This window comes from Bombus impatiens, unplaced genomic scaffold, assembly GCF_000188095.3.
Source record: "Bombus impatiens unplaced genomic scaffold, BIMP_2.2 scf_2645, whole genome shotgun sequence".
Taxonomy (NCBI): domain Eukaryota; kingdom Metazoa; phylum Arthropoda; class Insecta; order Hymenoptera; family Apidae; genus Bombus; species Bombus impatiens.
In genome coordinates this window covers 266,134-288,770 of record NT_179064.1, presented here as the reverse complement: position 1 = coordinate 288,770, position 22,637 = coordinate 266,134, and the positions used below count along the sequence as shown (strand labels likewise).

At 39.9% G+C, this 22,637-nt stretch overlaps 1 protein-coding gene across 9 annotated transcripts in view; it reads right to left on the bottom strand.

Annotated features, from left to right (window-relative positions):
* LOC100740805 (protein abrupt) overlaps nucleotides 1-22,637 on the bottom strand; it is a 66,154-nt gene that overhangs the window by 24,540 nt on the left and 18,977 nt on the right. For 8 of the 9 annotated variants that reach the window (XR_002947868.2, XM_033324448.1, XM_012393346.3 and 5 more), the window contains exons 2-4: nucleotides 19,366-19,725; nucleotides 17,906-18,765; nucleotides 14,719-14,871 (exon numbers count right to left, since the gene is read on the bottom strand). Coding sequence is in view for 8 of the 9 variants with exons in the window: in XM_033324448.1 (XP_033180339.1) it covers nucleotides 14,719-14,871; nucleotides 17,906-18,112 (360 nt within the window). In the remaining variant the exon portion in view is untranslated. The remainder of the gene's footprint in view (nucleotides 1-14,718; nucleotides 14,872-17,905; nucleotides 18,766-19,365; nucleotides 19,726-22,637) is intronic. The other variant, XM_012393347.3, reaches the window with a different exon arrangement.

Sequence of the window (22,637 nt, the reverse complement as noted above, 5' to 3'; positions counted from 1 at the left end):
AAAGCGGACGCTCTGGATTCCAGCGTGATCGCTTGCACACACAGGTGGCTAGAAAATTATGGCCGTAGCAGTCGCGACCGATGTGATATACACACGGGGAACCCGAGTCGCACAGCCTGTGCAAACCTATTCGAAGAAAATTTCTTTGACCGCCGCGAGCGTGACTACAAAAGCATCGTAATAAACCGGGCGAGAGGTTTCCCACGTTTCGCGGTATCTCGCATCGTGCTTTTAACGCGAATCCGTAGAAAACGTCGGCTGATGAGAATTAACGCGGAAAAATGAGAGGAATTATTACGACGAGGGAAGGGGGGGGACTATCATTAAATTCCTCTTCGTCGTGCCACTACGTTTCGTGATCAACGGTCTCCGATCTCTTAACGATTCAACGCTAAATTTATATCTGCCTCGAAACTCTAACGTCTCACTTGTATCTTGTCCATGTGAAATCGTTTATATTTATATGTGTCACAGTTAAAGATAAAAAGTGAATGTTGCTGGTTAATGTATGTATTTATGCAGGATTTTAGCGAAAGTGCAAGACTATAAAATCAAATAAATATGTGTATATACAAAGATGTACATTATTCGTAATAAATATACTTATCTAGGAAATGTACACATATATTATATTAACGCAAACTTCGTAAGTGTAATGTGATTCGTTAAGTAATTTCAATCCAATTAAAAATGTATGCTCCTACAAGTAAAAATGTAAATTCCATTGTTTTTCGAATACATTTACTTGTCGAATTAGTATGCGCATAGATAGGCGGCTACTAAATTTCCTTAACTACCTTTCGTATTTCGTATTTACCAATCTTACACGATCTTTTCTACGTAAATATATTCGGTTACCAATTAAATAGGTACAAATTATTCCAAACTTAGGATATCTTTCCTGCGTATATTAGTCATTTAAAGCGGAGATTAGACCGATTTCGATGCTCGTGAACTTACTCGTTCACGGCTCGAAGACGCCTTGTCGAGGGATGAAGGAAAAAGGTGGCGAGAGTTTGTACCGTTGAGCGTTTGAAGAAAAAAAAAAAGTTCTTGTAATCGTGCGTCGGTGCTGTATCTTGATCGCATGTAGGCGAAGCACCCCAACTAAAGCGTAAGCAGAAAAGTAGATACGATTGCATGGTTTCTGATCCGGTTATGCAGTGAACGCGCAGCCGTCATGGCTTCACGAAACATGTCCGTTCGCCGTTACAGTCCCCCGGCCACGCATATAGTTTCGTTGTACAGACGAATACACGGACAAGTAGTTCACGCGTGCACACAACTCTTCGTTATCTTCTTATCTGGGTAGTTGGAGTTTTACTGACGCATGTTTTAAGCTTTCCTGGCGTTAACCAGTCAAATCGCGAGGCAACTTCGAGGGTAGCCAGAGTATCGATCAAACTTCGCCACGCGTTTACCCTCTTTCTCTTTGCCACCCCTAAACGAATCCACTTTCAATTTTTCGTTAACTCGTCAGGCGATGTCGTGCCAACGAAGAGGATTTTTCATACTAACGGGGACCTTAACGTTTGAAAATACATTGTTTAATTCTGTGCGGTAGTCCATATTTTTATACATTTTCCCAGAATTTTTGTACTTTCCAGTGAACGTATCATAGAACTGCTACTGGATCTATATCGCGTGAATATTTTTATTTTGAAAATTAAGGCAGTTTTCACTTAATTGTATCATATTCATTGAAATTAGATAAACTATTATCTCGCAATTATAGGTTTCTCAGGGTGATTCGTTGGATATTCCTGTGAAAGAAATCGTTGGAGGACGATGGAAGATCTCCGACTATTGATATTCGAACGATACTTGAATGCATTCAATAAACTTCTTTGTACGTCCGTTGTCTATAGACACTTCGTTTGTCCGAACTGCATTTATTGGAATGAAATTTTAATTAGTTCTCGTTTAACCGATCTCTTTCCTGCCGATTGGATTCGCTTATCTAAAGTCTTTATTGCTCGGAGAAAAATCATGGACAGTGGAAGGAATTGGCAAATTCCTTTTAATCTTTGTCGGATTCGTATAGAGTTCTAGTTCAGAGTAATCCCAAATTATATCCAAATCGTTCCAACACCAAGACTGAACGTAAAATAAACGTAAAACGCAGAAACACTGGAATCTACAAAGTGGACGCATCAAGAGAGACGCGTGGTGAGAAGAATTGCTGAATTGCTATTACTCCTTGACAGATCCGTATAAACAGAGTTCTGATGTTCACTCAGAGTAATTCTGAACTGCGTGACTTCCTAGTAACGGAATCTAATCATTCCAAATGTCTAGAATCGTACGTAGCAAGACAAAGAAAGACCGGAATGAACGAAGCGGATGCATGGAGGGAGACGCGTGTGCCGACGACAATGGCGGGAACAAGAAATACACGCATGTACATTGTACACGCGGCGCGTTTCACGCTCCCTCCTTCTTCAGCGTCGCTTTTCCAGGCGCAGGCTGTGCAGGAATGCGCGCACGTACAACTACGCACTTCCGTTGATAAAAATACACGGAGGTATAATGTGTCTCTCGGTACACGCGCGGCCATCGTCATTTCGCTTGGCTTGTACTCCACGTTACACAGTTGGAAAGAGAGCAAACACAGAAAACAGAGAAAAAAATGAAGGAAGGAAGGGAGACATGTCAAGGAAGAGACAGAGTACGACGAAATACAGATAGAGACGAACAGTGAACCGAACAAGGAGCAGAATGAAAGAAAAGAAAGGAAAAAAAATGACGAACGTCGAAAGAGGACGGGACGAACACGTTATACGCACACGCAGCACAATAATATACCGGCGATAATTTGCTGGCCGCATGTGCACGACTGCTGTGGCCGTGCGACATTAAGCGTAATGCGAGTGCACCGTGTGCATAGACGCCGCATTAACGAAAAACGAGAATACGAAGGCTTATTAGAGGCGTAGAGAGCACGTTTACGGGCGAAGAACGACCCTCGTCGACGTTGACGACGATGAGCCGCGCCTGGAAATTAAATACGCGCGTGAGAAGAGAGACTTGGTGAGGACATGCACACAGGAAAGCGCGCGTCCAGCTTTCCGTTTCTCCGCTCCCTGGTCTCCGTGCATTCCGTGTTCCCGCAAATTGACACGAGCACCAACCGTATGTATATATTTAGATGTGCCGGCCAGTCGGTGGGAGGCAAGATATTTTAAAATATGAAGACACTCGGTAGAAGATGCAATCCGCGTCGAGACACCGAACTGGAAATAAAATTGTATCGACGAATCGATACACTAAGAACTTTCTGCAAAATGAAATTACATATCTATGCTAAATACATATATACTCTAGGCATAATAGGCATAATATATATATATATATGTATATCTTCCTAGAGTCTTTTTCTAAAAATCTCCATAATTCTTACCATTGGTCATATTCAGCAACGTGTAACCAGAAATTATCCTTTTCATCTCGTAATATCCCGAAATATCACAAGCCTCTCAACAGTAGATACCACTACTCGTAAGACAAGGAAAGAGCATGAAAAGAGAAAAAAATGAGAGATACATATTTCGAATGTCTAATCCTCGAACGTTCCCACAGCAGCATCCATAGCAAACTGGTAATTGATAGTTACTAGAGGAACGTACTGTTATTTCAGTTATCGGTCAGATTGATCTTCCGCGCATTTTAAATTCACGCCACGACTACGTACCTATGTGTATGTGTATATTCATTTCGAATCAAGAGGACGTTTTCGATTCGACCGCGCCGGATAAATCACCGCCACACGGGTTCTCCGTAATGGCGCACATAGATGCCGTAGCAAGGGGTATCTAGTAGACGGGCCACACGTTTAATACAGCCGTGTGTGTTTCGCCTACAGTTGCTCACGAAAGTATTCGAACACTTGTAGAAACATTTTATGAATATATTGCGTGTGTTAAACGAAACGTTTTTATATTTCATTAGCACTGTAATGACATTCGAATGTCATTATTACATTGGTAAATTTCGAGACAAATCTGGTAATGCAAGTACATAGCAATAAGTGCAAAAATATTTAAACAAACTATTATCCACTTATACATACACTTATATACACTTATGGCATAGTTCAGTTATTCGTGCTGTATTCTAGTATCTTTTTCTTTTTACTAAATACATATTTATCATATATCTTCAGATTAGATTTAAGTTTTACCGATATAATCATAACAGTAGACACGTAACCCTATCACAATACTAATGAAATTTCAATATCTTTAATGTAAACACACAATTTACAAATACAAATTTCTTATGGCGTGTGTGTAAATACTTTTGCTAGCTGCTGTACGTTACACGCAAACTGGTACACAACACGCGTCCTCCTCTCTCGTTTCTCTTGGCGTCAGATGGAAATTACCGATCCGATATGCAAATAGCCGAGGTGACCACTAATGCGTGGTTAACGGTAACGTTATTAACGGATCGTTACACGATGTCCACGCGACGTAGGTGTACGCCAGCGTAATTATACGTGCACGCGTCTATTTCACGCTCGCGACTCCCTATCGTTTCATGTAACTGTTGTTCTCGCTTTCCATGGCGGAAATTGAGATTTAGTGCAGGGGAAGAAAAAATCTTATATTTAATATACAAACAGTCGTGTTACAAAAGACTCTGCTTCTCTTTATGATAGTTGAACACGCGGTCGGGCAACCGCGGATACGAGTCTCTGATTTATTCCCGTAGCGATCACGAAACGAACGGGTTAATCTACCGCGGTTAAATTTAACGTGTACGATTTCGATAAGATTTCCTGATAAGATGTGCCGACCAGGTGTTCTAGGAACGACGTATGATGCAATGGCGCGGAATTACGTTCGGGAATGAATAACCGAGTTGGAACGAAAAACACCGTGACCAGTTCAATGATCAATTCATTTCGCTGGAGGAACAAAGTGGGTAAAAGAGAGAACGACCGTGTAACGTGCACTTGTATACGTGTACTGTTACATACCGTGGGTGGATGCTGCGTGAAAGTGACTCAGGTAAAATTCTCGAAATTAAAAACGATGAGTAACGACCGTGAGATTAACGAAACCATGATACCGGTATTTGTTTCGACGACCAGCTAAACTGAACGAGGAAAAGAAAAATTGGGACGGACTTAAGAGTCCGTTGCCACCGAAGGTGATTCAGCTCAGTATTTCCAGCAAGTAATAGCACGGTAAACGAAGAAAGAATCGAAGGATGAGCTCTCTGTTCGAGTCGAAACTCGACAAGTGTGTTCCCTGGAAACGGCTGAATAAAAGAATGTTAATGCATTGTCGCAAAAGCCACGACGGGGATAAAATGTTCCAGAAATTTCAGCGTGACGACCGGTGTGGATGTCAGCCGGCAGAAAAAGCGGCGTTTTGTTGAACCGGTGTGACTCAGTGGTAAAGGAAACCGGGAACAAAGGGACTGTTGTGTGCTCGTCGACGATAATTGCACGACAATATTGGAGGATATTTGGCGGCAGCGTAAAGCGATTGTCTGATGCGCGTATACCTTATCAAAACCTCCCTATCGGGAGAGCCGGTCGGCGAATAAATTGCAGACAGCAAAAGCAATCTAATCCGAATCCGTGATCTTGATGCATACGAAACAAAAACTATCCTAATTTCTCGTAATACTATCTCACAACGGAGGGAAGCAAAGCCACATCCTCGTGACACATGGCATCGGATCTAAATTAAAAAACGATCCTCGCGTCCGTGTTTCTTCGCCAGCTTTCTCCGGATTTCGTGTGTCGTGAGTCGTGAGCAACAGCGTGTGTCGCCGTTCGAATTCTTGAATTACACGCTAACATATATAGCAACATCTTCTGGCGAGCACATTTATAAAGTAACGCGCGTGCTTCTGGTGCGCACTCGAAAAGATAGGGTTGGAGGAGGGAGGGGCGGGTGTCCGCCGTCTTTTCGATCCCTCCAATGTGTGACTCACTCTATTCTTTTCTCTCTTTCGCAGCTCCCTTTTTTCTTCTTTCTTCTTTTTTCTCTTTTATACTCCGCTCCCTCCATCCCTTCTTTGCCACCCTCTTTCCCTCTCTGTTTCTCCGGCTGACACTTCGAGAAGTAGACACGTACGCACGATACGCGAGAGGAGGAGGCACGCAGAATTTATTACGGTGCGGTGGCCGGTCTTATTTTAAGACTAGCGACCAACAACACGCATATTCCGTGTGTGATGCGTGTGCACGCACACACGGGTGTATGCGGGTTACACGCGCGTCTTCTTGACGCCTCTGTGCTTCTGTTTGTGTTCACGGGGTACTTACTTACGGGGACGAGTCAATGGATATTATAGTCGACAGATGTACATACTACGGCTGTCTAAATTTGACACCGTCACGGCTACGGTTCGAAAAATTCTTTTTTCCATTCGTTTTTCTGAATCGTTCGATCTGGATCCTTCTGCATTTACTAATTAACAATATATTACTAATATGTTAATAATAAATAAATATATTGACAAATTACTATTTCTAAGTGGTGGATAGACTTTTCTTTTGTAATTTTACAAAATCGCGCGAGCGGCTGTAATTTATAGGATTTGATTGTAAATTCTATTGGATTTATCACCGAACTTGTTGCAGTTATATAAGAAAATTTATTAGTGCCTATTGATAATTTACGATTTGCAAAATCTCATTAAAATTGGTTAATTATGCAAGAGGGACTTGTTATTAAATGGCAGTTTGATTACAGGGATCGATCGAATTATTTGATACACAATGTCGTATGCGTGTAGCTAGAACGTAGCGTAAGCGTATAGAAAGTTGTGAAATGGACCACAGAGGCTGATTCGATGCGTTGGCGATAGAAATGAGTCAGTACGGATAATTTATCGACCTACTACGGTAGAGAGGATTCGCGTGTACCGGAATATTCAATCGTAGGGAGTGGGATAAGAATTTCATGTAGTAATTGTGCATGATTTTCAGAATACAGACGGAGGTGATTGCTTGGACAAAAATAAGTTAATTAAAAGAATAATTCATTATATCGTTTTTACGCAGCCTGGTAAATACGTCGCGGTGTTTTGTATGTAAACTGGTACCATGGAACGCGCGTTGCATCACGGTTATAACAATAATTCGTCGTATTACTATGTGCTAATGACGACGGTATTTGCTTGTCTGAAATATTATTGTTCTCTAAATTTGACTCGAGCGCGACATTGTCTGAGTCATCAGACAAAACGATTTTGTTTGTTCAATATCCAATTGTTACATAAAATATTTTCGACGAAAGAAAAAAAACGTCGATAATTCTTTCGAGTATTCTTTGATTGAAATCTCTTATTTATCACCTTTGAAAGTTGAAGAAAACTGAAATATTATTTCCTTTGTATTTTCTAACAGTCTATAGAATATATGACTTTACTTAAAAAATAGAGAAATATTGAATATTTCGATATATCTTGAAAAATAGAAAAATACTGATTAAGAAATTTTAACTGAGAAGGGTATACGAAAATCCGTTGTTTACTTACCGAAATCTGCGGATATTTTCGAGCGTTCGTTTCGTTGGAACGGAATAGAAAGGCTCAGTATCCAATATCATATTTGGTATCTTCCAACTTAATTTATTTTTAATGCAGAACCGCGACGGCTAAGCAAAGGTCGCGCATAAAATTTACAATCATTAAATGCCATCGATTACCGTCGGAGAGAAACAACACAGAAATTCTAGTTATTTGTCATTGCGATGCAACCGTAGACATTTTAACGAACTCACAGCGATACCAGTTACTCGCGTACAGGTCGATCACGACGAGGAAGGATCAAAAAAAAAAGAGAAAAAGAAAAGAGGACTAAGTGGAAAAAGAAATGCTTCGTTACTGGATTACACGTATTTCTAATTAATTCCAGCAACGGTATATCTTCGTGCCAGACCATACGTCAAGCGTCACGACATCGCGACAGACCTCGCTCCGAGCGATATCTCTTTTCAAGTAAAGCGAAATGAAAAAAGAACAAGGAAACGATACAACATAGAATCTAAAAACGAAAATATATAAAAAGAAATGGAAGAAATTAGGACGAGGGAAGAGACCTATCGTCTTTCTAATCCGAACGTCGTTCGAGTTATAGGCGCGGCCCATTAATGGAACCTCCTCGTCGAAGGATGTACTGCGGGTTAGAGGGGTTAAATGATGCCGTATATCCGAGACAACGTCATGAAATCGTGGCTTGTTTTTCCTTTACGGCTGTTCCTATGGAACCACTTACGGCGTGCGTACTCGCGTACATTAAAGCACGCGCTGCCCCAGGCCTCTTAATGCGTGCCGCATTTGCGTTTCTTACTGCTCCAGCCAATGGAACCCCATTTACGCTCGGATAGGCTAATATCGATTCCAACGTTTTTCCAACATTACGCCAGAACAAGTTGAGCTCATCGTTCTTGTTCTGTGACTGAGGTTGGCAGACATTTCATCGTCTGCATACGAATTATTGACATCGTTTTCCTTTCATGAAAAATATTTTATGAACGTTTAAAAAACAGAATCGTTTTATCCGATGACTCAGACGGCGTCGTGCAGAGTTAAATTTAGAGAACTAGCTTGATTGTAAAAATGAAAACATTTACAATTTAACTCTTTCACGCCCGATATTGTGCTTTAAAATCTTATTACTGTACCGCGATCTGAACAGATATATGTTTTATCTATCAAATACTATAACGAATACAATGTACATTTTACTAACAAAAGAAAAATCGATCTTCTTTCAAAAAGATTAGAAATATGTGTCTTTATTGTCAGTAATAATTGACGAATGAAAAATTGAACCTCTTTTTCTTCAGCTTGAAGAACATTTCACTCGGAAAGGGTTAAGATAGTCAGGGTATCGAGTTAGAACGTTATTTCTTTAGACTAATATTATATTATGAAATTATTGACTCTGTAAAGTGACAGAATTACCGCCGCGGCTACCCGATCAATTGCGATTTGAACTCAGTCAGAAATATTAGCCAAATGTTTGATTACCGAACAGCGATTGATCAAATATCGGAGTAGCAGGGCGGCATTATCTAATACGGGAAAACAAACATTCCGTGTAGACGTCAATTTACGCGATTCTATATCGTTTGTGTAATTATCCCGTATTTGTGGAGCCAATGTGCTATGCGTAAACACTAGAAACGTGTCGATTATGAAACAATAAATCCATTATGAGCCGATCAAAATTGTGATCGACACTACCATTGAAATTCAAATATCATTATATAATAATCGAATAAAAAAATTTACACCATTAACAAGCAATTATTCTTCTCTAAAAAGTTTCCGCTGTTAATTACACCAATTCCTTGTTCATCCAACATCGTCAAACACTTTCAAACTCTCTACGCAGGTTTTGTAGGAAATAGTACGCGAAGAAACGGTCTAGAACGGGATAATCGTAATGAGACGTTTTTCTGCCCGACAAATGACATTTGTCATAAAAATTCACAATTCGTAACGTCGTAGCTGTCTATAAATAAATTTACGCTATCAATAGCCAATTATGTATTCTACGTCATATAGCTTCCTCTGTTGATTACGCTGTTTAACAAACATCTAACGGAATCGATCGCGGTTTCTTACTCATGCAACGTCGTCAGATACTTTCAACCACTAGAATACCTATGCAGAAGGTTTTAAAGAAAATTTAAAGCGCAAAAACGACGTAAAACAGGATAACATCCACGACGAATCAAAGAAACATTGATCGTAATAAGTAACGAGACGTTTTTCTGGCCGACAACAGATGGCATTCGTCGAGAAACGTTGAACCGTACAATTATGCGGTTACGTTCGTTTGGTTAGGTGGGGATCCCCGGTGCGGTCGTAAGTTTCCATCGGATCGTTACTCGCCGGCTGGTGAGAATCATTACTCGCCTGCCATTATGCGACTCGCTTTTTGCCCGGTGCTTACGTGGGTGTGCTAGCCATGACGCACATAATCGTAAACAGCCGTGACGTTGCGAGGCGGAAGAAGCAAGAAGCTTTGATTGGACACTGGCTCGACTCGCTTATCTTCCACGATTTCGAGAATAACACAAGACAGCGAACCTAGACGGGTTTCGACTACGTATCGAGGGGATATGAGTATCTTATTCGGTCCTTGAGCTAATTGTGCTATTGACGAGATCGATATCAATATTATCGGTAGACTAGTTGATCTAAATATTTTCATAATATATCTAGTTAATAATAACCTATGTAACTGGAATCTTTATTTCGAATAGCATACAACGATGTTTCCTCCTCGTGGAGTACATAGGATGCTGCAAACAAAAGCCTGAGTCTCGTAGTAACTCAATCTGAACTTATAGTGGCCGCTGAGAGGAGCAAAAATATTATATAAATCATACAATATCAGATAAATAATCAACATGGATTCTCTAGACCCGATCCTTTCGTTGAAAAACACGAAAATATTTATTTCAATACGAAACTGATCTTCGATAATCATGGATCAATGTCTCGCATTACGTCTATTCTCTGTAGCGCGTACTAAATTATTTATTGAAGTCTTTAAGTGTTTCATGAGAAGGAATCCTGAAGATTCAAATCGGATCATCGAGCGAGACATTGTATCGAATCTCTTAAATCTCATTATACTACATGTACTCTATAAAGTAGTAATACTTTACCTCATTAATTATAAAACGTAAAAGGAATGAGAGAGAGTAATGATTTTACATCCAGATTACTTACACATTTCTTCGTAACTTCTATTTCTATTTTTATTTCTATTTGTTGAACGGTATACGATAACAATATCTCTTAAATCATATACCTAAACTTCAATTTACTACTATATATATATAAGATATTATATATCTCTGTATATCTACCGTATATATATATATAAGATACTTTAAACTCTAAAGGATTTTTAGAAGTATCAAAGTGATTCTCGTAAATAATGTTTGGTACATGGCATATGGCATCGGTTCACAAAGAGAGGCGGAGATTTCCTTGCGGGATCTTCGCGGTGTCTCCTTTACACGCTCGTAAATTACAACGTTGGATTCGAGAGTGATTCTCTTTCCGAAATCACCACGGGGTCGTATCACCTCTCGTCGTCGATGCGAACGATTTCGAGGCTCTTCGGGTAGAAAATAGAAACCAGGATGATCTCCTCGGCAATCCTCTTGCCCCTCCATGACGTGTTAAGGTTCTCGTTACAGCCGCGTTTCGAATCACCGCAGTAGAGCAGCCGGAAACAAACGAGATCGACCATCGTCCCGTATATTTCCAGAGGCGTGCTCTCTCGTTGCTCCTTCTCTTCCTCTTTACTCGTTCTCTCCTTCTTTTCCTCTTTACTCGTTCTCTCCTTCTCTTTCCTCGTGCACGTTCTATCCTGTTTCTCTCTTCCTTCTGGTAGCTCGGTATCATGAGCGCGGAACACATCGAGAAACGCGCCCTGACGACGCGCATCGCTGGTAAATTTAAATGCGACCGGTCACGAGACGAGAGAAGCGCAAGTACCTCGCGAGTACGTGAGGGTGAGAGAGCACGAGCGCGTGCGTACTCACGCACACGCACGTGTTCAGCTGAGAGAGGCTGTGGCCTGCGTGCGCCTTTTAAATATAGAATATGGAGCACCTTGCCCGCCACCGCGACGCGATGGGATTGTGCAAGCGTAACTTTCTGTTCCCTGCACTCACCACGTGTCCGCACCATTTTCCCCGCGGTCTTCTTCCATCGGCTGCTCCGTATTTTCTTTCGAAACAGACCCTCATTGGCGGGCCGCGAATACGAGATTCGAGCGGAGAATAGGATTTGGGTTAGTTTAAGTTTCAATTTCGATCGTTAGCCTCTATTTTGTGTTTGAATCCTACAGTGAGTCGCGAAAGTATGCAAATTCTCATCGTAAAAATTTTTTGTTTCTATATTGTTATATGGAAAATATGTAATAGGACGTTGTCATGTAAATTGTAATGCCTTTGTATTCTGCTCGGTCAATATTTATGAAGAATACTAAATGGACATACATCTATTAGCTCGACAAATACATAAATAGCCATTTTAATTCAAAAAGTTGGATTAATAATCGTAACAAGTTGTTTGTAGATACAAAAGGTATGAGTATTTTAGAATTGGTTTAAAACTGCAGAATAAGTAGCGCTCGAGAATATATGTGCTTAAAAGTGTTTCGATATTAAAAAAAAATCGAAGATTCTCGAGTGAAGAACAAAGAACTATGTATCTTCGATATTACTTGCAACTTTTATGTATTCCAACTTTGCTCGAGATATTCAATATTGTTAAGAGATCGAGCGCAAGCTTCTGGTTAAAATCTACTTAGTCACCACGTACATTTCTCAAAGCACATTCTCATGAAAAGTTAAAAGCTATCTCATCCAGGATTCAATTTATTTAAAAGCAATATCTTTTTCTTTCTTAGTTCTTTCGAAGAACTCACGGAATGTTTGAAACTGTACAGTCAGATCTAAATCTATTTGTAATATACATGATCCGATCTTTAATTGAAAATGTAGCGGGATTATATGTAGAACGTTGGTTGGGAAGTCCATGGATTGCGAAGCATGAGAGAACTTACACGAGAAGTTTACACGAAAAAAGATTTCGCAAACGTATCTTTATACGTGGCTACCATTAAAATAATATAGAATAAAAAAATTGCACGATAACCAGACTTATCTCAAAAACTATCGCTTGTAAACTCCTATATTCGATTGCTCAATTTGAAACACCGTCTATGGTGGTATCACGAAGAATCACATTTCATAACATATCTATATACGTAGCTAACTTCAATATGCGTACAGAGCAAAAATTATACGATAACCGGCCGTACCATATAAACCATAGATATCGAAATCATTAATATAGGCTTAGAATTAGATTGCTAAATACATAAAACACATTTCACGTTGGTATCACGAAGAACTGTACTTCATATACATAACTACTGTATACGTTGCGAGATAACTAGCCTGCATAAACGAAGCCACAGATATCAACAAGTTATTATAAACTTCGTATTTAATTGGTCAACTTTAAAACACTCGTCATGGGTGGTATCGCGATGACTTCATAAATATAACTACGTCAATATGAGTTGTAGAATAAAAATTGCGCGACAGTTAGTGCTTGCTCGTAAATTATGGTTATAGATATCTATGCAAAAAAATTGTCATATTCCTTTTATTTGGTCGGTCAATTTTAAAACATCTTTCATACTCGATATCATATCAATTTCGATCAAATCGATTGAATTTCAGCGTTCATCGATTCTCCAATTATAACGCATCTCAGCAGAACGCCTCCTCGTTGTAATTTACCATCGCGGCGATATTGCTTTACGGACGTCGAAATAACGCTGTCGTCGCTCCATTTTCGTTCCTTCATATTTCGTTCCTTCATTCTTATTTTCACGGAACACGCGTGGGCTGTTCTTCTTGCGATACGTACACGACCAATCCCTCGCGATTAATATAGCCGTGGCGCGTGTAAGCCGACGATTCCGTGAACGCGATAACGAGTCACGGGCTTCTTCCTCCGATTCTAAACAACGTTTCTTAGCCCTCGGAGAGACGCTTTAAAATATTTATTGTATCCTGTAAAGTCACCATGCAACATCAACACACTATAAAACTCGATTCAGCGCTGCCCATTGTCGTCATCTTCCTCCGTAAAAGATTCGAGTTTCTCTCGTTTCCTTGGTCAATAAGAACATACATACGCTGGGCCAGTTTCTTCATTGAAATATAAAATGGACGCAATTAGAATCGCTCCTAGTAAAAGACTTGACTTATCGATTCGGTTGAACCAATTAAGCCACGCAATATCTCCGGTTGTTTATAAATTACGATCGGTACCGTGGCATTTTTTAGCAATTTCGTTTCTAGATCGCGAATCGCTGTTACGAGGGAAAGATCCGTGCAATTTATATCGATAGTAGTATTCGTCTTGGTTATACGTATTCAGCTGGTTTTCTTGTATCAATGAATTTACCTCTGGGATTGGTACGATCGAAGCAAAACTTGACTATAAACTACGAAAACTAGTTAGGCCTGTTTTCTATGATATCCTTTTCTTCCCTTCTCCTTGTATCAGCCACGGCGATCCACAGAGAGACACGCCTTTCAAAGGCTGTCACGCAACGAGATAACTGCATTAATGTTTCAGTAACGATGATGACCAGTCGGGAGGATTTAATCTTCGCGAAGTTTCATTCGAATTACCGTAACTTCCGATGTAGCTTGTACTTACTTATTTCACGCAGATGGAAGTGACACGTGATTACACGCGTGTTTTAATCCCATCGTAATATCTGTGCCGGACGTGGCTCCTGCATCGCAATTATCTACACTGACGATCATCGTTATAACTTACAACATAGCCGAACTTGCGATTGCTGATAATGCGAAAGAGAAGATACGCAGGAGTGGAAAGATGGAAGAAGCAGGAGAACACATACAATCTTCGAAAACGAAGAAATATTCTAATGTATATGTATAAATAGCTGTAAAGAAGATAAATTTTGTGGTAAATAATAAAAGGGAGAATCTATTCGCGCAAATGCTGAAATTTAAAAACAGAATCGAATGTTAAAACATTCAAAACTTTGATAATTTAAAAATATATAAATTCAAAGCTCTGGAAATGCGGAAATAAAAAATTTCCAGATTTGAATATTCCAATGTTTCGAAATTGAAATCTAAGAATTAAAAAATTTAAAGTGCTAACAATTCGAAACCTAGAGACGTGCATAATTGGAGATATCCGCGGCATATTTATTTCCGTAGAAGCAACCAAGTAACTTCCATCGATGGAATTCCTTTTCCACGAATCCCAGGCTAATCCAGACAGGTCACTGGCCAAGTCCAATATATTATCGACCCGGGACAGGTAGAAATTTATTATGGATAGCATGGGGACCGCGTAACATAGAGAACGGCGATCGTATTTTGGCAAATATCATTGCGGACGTAGTCGATAACTCAGTGATTCGTCATCGACTGCCGGCCGATAGTCAAATGAACGGGCTGTCGTAAATCGTTGCACCAGTGTGCACTAACGCATAAATCAAAACACACACGGCTGTCAGGTGTTTCAGGCAGTCTCGTTATCGTTACGTCACGCGCGTGATATCGAGTATATGCGAAAATATTCGAGAGAAAATACGTACGCTGGACCAATGCTAACGTTAGTTCACTGATACGATTAATCCTGGCTAATTGTACCGACGATAATTTATCCCTCCCAACTTTTTTTTTCTCCTTCAAGCTTTTTTGTCTTGCAATTTCACATAGCAAACAGGGTAATAATAAACGCGACGCGGACGTGTCGACGAACATTAAACAAACGTTCCAGCGCCACTAGGACGCCAGTGAAAGTATAATAGTGAGGATATTAATGAGTACAAAAGACTCCACCTTCGTGGCCACGCAATGCATGCTTTTTATTACATCGTCCGCGTGACTTATATTTAAACGAGGCGACGCTGTTACACTATACTCTCTCATCTGTAGTCTATATGACGTAGTGACGCAAACGCGAGGACGAATTGTCGCGTTATTAACTCGACGGGACTCGAGAGCAAGTAGTACCGTGGCTGACACTTAAAATCAATTAGCGGTACGCGTCAATTAGAAAGTCGACTGGCCTCTCCTCGATGTCAATTTCTTAGTAGCTGAGCTTTGGAGCGTGGAATAATCGTTCTGCTTCTTAACCCTCCTTTCGATATCTTTTAGCTGTATGTAGTTCATATTGACACTAATATCGGCATTTATTCACAATTGTTCTTCGTTTTCACTATGAAAAGTAAATAAAGATTCTTCGCTGTCTTGGATTTCAATTACTCGTGCAATGTCCAACGGGTTTTGAAATTATCTAGATGTACGTGTTTTAATATACGAATTTATCGATAGATAGCAGCAGGACAAAACAAAATTATTGAAATTCAACCATATCGTGACAGTTATGTAAGCTACTAAACTTATACCACGGAGAAAGAATTCATCCAAGCCTATTACGCATAAATACCCAACGTTACTTGAAATTCTTCAGATATCCACACGTATCCAGTCTCTTAAAATTTGTTCCCCTTCGCGTTAAACCTCGTACTCCCACGAAGAAATTAAAATACCGTACTCCATAAAATAATTTGCATATCAAGTACGACCGATTAAATTTCCAACTTTTATACGCCTTTCTTCATCCCCTAGACCGGGACGCCTCACTCAGATGGACGATTTATAGAAGAAAGTTCCTCGAAGAGGAAGCGACGAGAGGTAAGGGTAAAATTCGAGGAAACAGGTTCTCGGGGAGATGGCCGTCGTCGACGACATCGCGACGACACAACCACGTGATCGATAGTCGTTTGGCCAGCTAGAACGTTTCGATCTCCCCGACGCCGGTCCACTTTGACGCCGCGTTATTATGTAAATCCAACCGGATGTTCTTCCTGGATTCTTCCTCCGCCGCCACGGGCCCGTAATTACTCTCTTCCGGCCTCGAAAATTGCACGGGGGATGGCTCGTCCGAATTTTATACTTGCATCGACTGCATTATGCGCACGAGAACGTGGCACAGTGTAAATTGGCCTCTTCATCCTCGATTCCTCGAGTAATTCCAAGGAAATTCCTAATAATTGAGAGGTTGAAAACTAAGCATATTTAAAGTTCGTCCATCAACGTTCATCGAACGGATGTTGAACTTGTTACTAGTTGTATTTTTTTTTTTTTTTTTATAGGCACGACAATGGAAACGATCGCAATTAGACTTACGTTGATTAAGAAAATAACACGGTGCGGTTCTAATTCATGCAACAGTGTTGTACACGCAATTTATGTGACTGACAATTTATGTGACTTTAGAAGAAATTGTGGTGACCAAAGAAATCGGCGTCCTATCTACCCTCTATCTACTTCCCTCGTTGGAAAAAAAGCCCTTTCCCTTCCTACCGTCGATAATTTGCCTGGAAACGCCCACATAAAGAGTGGAATGTGTTTTCCCCACCTTAACGTTGAAAATATTATTCGAAAATATATCCTCGCAACTTCCACGTTGGTTTATTTTAGCCGTGAATATAATATATCACGGAAGAATATCAAATATTATTCAAGCAAATTAAAATACAATCATACGATTGTTTCCACGCACGGCAAATCGCCAACGAATTTTTTCCTCGAAAGTGGTTTCGCTTCGCGGTAATTTACTAAAATCAGGATATCGAAACGTAACATGTTCGTCGAATTCCACCGAGAACGTCCCTTTTTCGCAATATGTACAATTAGCCAGTCTAACGTTTTCACGTTGGAGAACGATCGATTTCACTTTTGTTTGAATCGAAGAGAAAGAGAGATAGGATATACGCTCGTCGATAAAATTGTACGAAGGAAATGGCATTCGCGCGGTAATTTAACAGCGCGATGTTTTAATTAACGGCGCGCGATATTTTGCACGTCAAAATTGCGTCCGGCCGATTTCATTCTAAATTGAAAAATGACGCTCCTCCCTAAAAATACTCCAGCATCGTACATTTACCTTGTCATTTGAAATATTCCTATCGAAATACGCCGCCGTTCATAAGTAACTGGACACTTTGATCGATTTGTAATAACGGTATGTGAATTTACAAATGAAACAAAGTTTACAAGCGAATGATGAATTACTAGCTAGAAACTATAAAAACATAGCAATAATATATTTTGCCATTTACTGCATACTTCTGCATATACGTAGTATTTAAATATCAATGATTGCGTTAACAACGAAAGCAATTTCAATCGGTCTTATAAGACTTCTTTCAATGTAACTTATAATACGAAAATTAAAAAATCTGAAGATAAATGGTTTGTCAAGTAACGAAGTTTGTCTGTAACAGAAAGAAGAAAAAAAGAAAGGAAAATTTGAAGAGAGAAACACTGACCTTGAGGAGCCGCCGGAAGTAAGGACTGCACGCAGAGAGGACGACCTTGTGCGCGGTGAAGCTGCTACTGTCGCATGCCAGGGTCACATCCACGAAATCCTCCTCGTCCCTCAGATGACGAAATGAACTGAGGATGCTCGAGTGGAAGTCGTTCCACCTGAGTGAGTACTGTTGCTCGCCGCTCGACGAGGACGAAGAGGCCGCCATGGCGTCCGTCCCCTCGGGACCCACGGCCGAGGGCACCAGAGGTGCTATCGTGCTCACTCTGGCACCCCACGAGGACACCTTCACTTCACCCTCTCGTCGCGTTTCACCACGCACCCCTCTATTCTTTATCGACGCCCTTCTGCTTCTTCCACACACCACCCACAGGGACAGTCGTCGGCTGTCCTTGTGCAATTACGTTAATCAAACGCGAGCGATTCTGCGATTTAGTGATCTCCACTCGAGGTTAAACGAGATCACTGTTGTCTTCTGGTTTTCTTCCTTTTGTTAAGTTTGATTTTCTTCAAGAAACGTCCTTGTATTAAATTCTTTGGTAGCCTCGTCCCATTCTATGGTTCTTCAATTTTTCTTTGTTTGTTTAATTTCTTCTTTGACCGATCCGAACTTTCTCTTCTGTTTTGTTTCGTTTTGTTTGTGATCTTCTTTTTACGCACGACGAACAAGATGTAAGATTTATTACTAATAGAAAACGTCGAAGTATTCGAATGGTGTTCTTCTGGAAGCTGTCTGATGTAAGGAAAAGTCAGGTATAACGCCACGAAGGATCTCATAGTAACGACATCGTGATAGGGACGGGAGGACGTTATCCGTCGCTGTTGCTGCGAAGTGACGAGACAATAAACCCACGGTCGCTTCTGAAAACAATGCGGCGTCTATTGTGAATGCTTGATCCTTGCCATGTGACGCGCTCTATCAGCCATTTTTTGAATATCGATCGATAAATGCCACAAGATTCATTTTGTATATTAAATCTAGCTCGCTGGGAAATTTCCATTTCTTTCGCTTTAAATACTACTTTCCGAACTATCGTTTGAAACGAGATGGCGACTGAAGACCATTAAAGATTAAATTTCTATTAAAAAACCGTCACAGAAGTGATGCGAGTTTGCAAAAGGAATTTATAACAGGATATTTCTACCCAAAATTGTGTCGCCTTTCTACACTAGTTGAAACGATCAAAGGATCGTTTCCCGCGTCACATTGATTTTTATATCCACTTGTTGTATCTGCGATTGTCTTTAAAGTTAATCTCTATCACAATATCACACAACTAACATAATCTATGATTCCTATAAGACACTTTTACGCTTCTATTCTCTTGCCTGATGCAATAATGATCATTCATAATAAAGAACCTCTAATTATTCCGAGTGTCTACAAATGTATTTGCTAAATCTTACTGGTTTCTCTCTATTTTAGAAGAGAGGAAACATAGAAATTGAAAAATGATGTACCTTAATCTTGTATTTGATAAGTTCGACGATCTTCCTTCTTCCACTCCAAGACTTCTCCAACAAGCTCCAAACACGACGTGTATTACTTTTTCCCGTTTAATGAAGTCCTTGCGCCCTCTGCCCAGCCACGACTTGATCGACGCGTCATTCCGATATTCGTTGTCGAGAAACGCGACAACACATCTGTCGGTACTCCCTCGTCCTTTGGATGCTAAACGCTTGATTATAGTCTACCAGATCATCTGATTCTCGCGAAACACTCGTGTTCTTGCTTATCATGCCCTTTCACCTCCGCTATCGCTGTTTTTGGTGTTTCTTTCCTCCACCTCCGCCTATTTAGCCGCCTCGATCTCTCCAATTCTACAAAATACATGAAACGAAACTCTGGTTAACGTAATTCAATATAAAATTAGTCGGAGCAGCTACGAACAAGAGGATAAATTAATCGAGCAACAATTTCGCTCGTTTATTTATTCCTCGCACACTTGAGAAAACGCAGTGCCTCGATTCGAGAAGATTATTAATATTCAGTCAGTCCAGGTTCTATGAACGAAGTTAGTATATACATGAAGGAATTATAGACTAGCTATCGAGCATATATAATCGAGCATAAGAAGAAATAACAACAAATCATCGTAAGATCGGTTCCAAAGCTCCAGTTGCATTTTATTCAGAATGACCAATGAAGGAACGATAAAGCATAATTCCATTACTGAACAAGCAGTGACTAATCGTAATTTTCCCAATGCACGTACAATATTATGCTGGTCAGCTTTGAGAAACTGTTCTTTGTCATACGTCCCTATAGTACGATGTATTATCAGCAGAATATCATTGAAAGGTTACTTTCGTTGTCTCAAACGTTGTACTTGCAGATCAATTTGGCGCGTTCCTTTTTTTTGCACGGAGAATCGTTGCTTTTTCTCTCGTTTTATCAGGCTCTTCTCTTTGTCGATCGAAACGATAAGTGGATACTCCTGCATCTGTCTGACAGAATGAATGGACGGCAAAAGTATTCGAGAGCATCGTATCCGGTTCCTTTCGACACGTCAACGTGTCGCATACGCTTTGCACGCATTCGAGGCTTGTCAATTCTTTTGTACATTGTATCACGATGCGTCTCTTCAACTGAGCTGATACCATCGCGATTTTCCACCACCGAATAATTTATCGGTCCAGTAACAAACAGTCGATCCGACAGGCGTATACAGATTTCTCCTGAAATCTCCCCTGTTGTCAGTCAAAATTATATATAACCTTAAAACCTTTAGATGATTATCGGGAATAAATTTACGAAGGTATGAAAAATAAATAATAAGAACGAAGACGAGATTAAGTAAAAAAATAAATAAATAAATAAATAAAAAGAAATAATAGTTGAGTATCAAATTTGTATTGATTTTGTAAATATAGAAACGTTATAATCGAACTCCCCTTTTTACGAAGTTAACGATTTCCCATTATCCGGGTAAATGACTGATATCCAACGTATCAACGAACAACCTCTTCGAATAGAATATTAATAACAAAGGTAAAAGAAAATTGAGACCGCTGTAATATCGCAAAACGATAACACGACTATCGGTGATATTTACGATTCCGTGAATTTACTTTATAACAGGCTCGACAAATATTAGAAAACGGCCGAGATATGTGCCAGGTATCGACCGACATAATGGAACAACCAAACGACCAGACTCTATAATTACTTTTCCACCTTTAATTGCAAAAAAAAAAAAAGGACGAGATTTCACTGATAGAGATTCGATTACTCGTATCACCGTAAGATTAACGCTCTATAAACAGTCCAAGCAGTCGAATTGTATGTATTTCTCGAGTCCGACGCCGATCTCTTTTAAATTACAGAAGCGTGTAGCAAGTGTGCCAGCGCTGATCAGAAACATGCGAAGATACGAATTACGAGGATCACAAAGAAATCAAAGCTCGATCTGTGGCTGCAACGGTTTCAGGAAATCAAATAAAATATACGACCCGGTTGAAATACTTTCTAAACGATTGGGAACACGCAGAATCGTACAGCGCGGTATTCGCGTAATTTTTATCCGCTAATAGCCCCTCGGTTAGAATTCCGTTTCTCGAGGCGGATTTCAGAGGCGTGTACGCGCGGTTGAATCTGGAAATAAATGTGAAAAGGAAAAAAAGAAAAAGAAAAAACGAGACCGATGCAATTCAGGCTGCAAACGATAAGTAAGCAACGCGACAGGAATCAAAAACGTAAGTACATACGCCTTCGAGCACTCGCGCATTATGAAACTAACATAATGACCAGAGGAGGATTTCGCAAGCACATACCTAGAAAGCGTTACGAGGCGTGGAGTACGCGAGCTCTGCGTTATCTCAATTACGATATTCATATTAAATACGCATTTTCCTACGAGCAGATTGCCACCCCGAGCACGGATTCGAAACTATTTAAGCAAATCAACTGATCGACCTATAAGGTGTGTTGGAATTTTATAATTCGTTCGAGAGGACTGTAATGAAAATATAAAAATTGCAATTGTCATAGCATATTAGTAGAAATAACGTGAATGTAACGTAGTTGGAATTTACCAGTGGAAACGTTCAATCTTGATACGTTCCTTAAATAATGTTCGACGACTCGTGTTTTCCTACCCGTAGAAAATGTTCTAAGTATGAGAAAAATTGTCGAGGCTGAGACCAATATTAAGTCGAGAATCAATGGCAAAGGTCCAGATTCTAATAACATTCTAATTTGTATTGATTTTGTATGATTTATAATAATTAAAAATATTTCGTTATGTTAAAGTAGTATCTATATAGTTTTTAGTTCGATACTAAGCATTCATTTGTTGCGCGTTGCTTCTGTTTTGAATGTTGAGAAAAAACTCGAAATTAATACACAACAACACACCACATTACTCTAGATCATGCAACGCGTGTTGATACACTAAACTTTCGTACGATATAGTCCCACTGGTATCTATACCGCATAGTATTATATGCTATTAATAACTACGCGGGTTACACTTGCCGAGATATTTTTAAAAGAGTAAGCTAACGAGGTTTCGTACAAAACGAATGGAAGAAAATTTCTTAGAATTAAATGTAACATAAAACCGATGCAAATGATGTACTATGAGTAATACGATGGAAAATTACAAAGGAAATACCGATTAGTCTTATTTGAAGGAGCTTGTTCAATCACTTCAATTACCTCTTTAAACAAACCGACTCTGTTCATGTTTGTTTTCATGAGCGAAGCGATAAATTCCAGCATCTTTAATTTC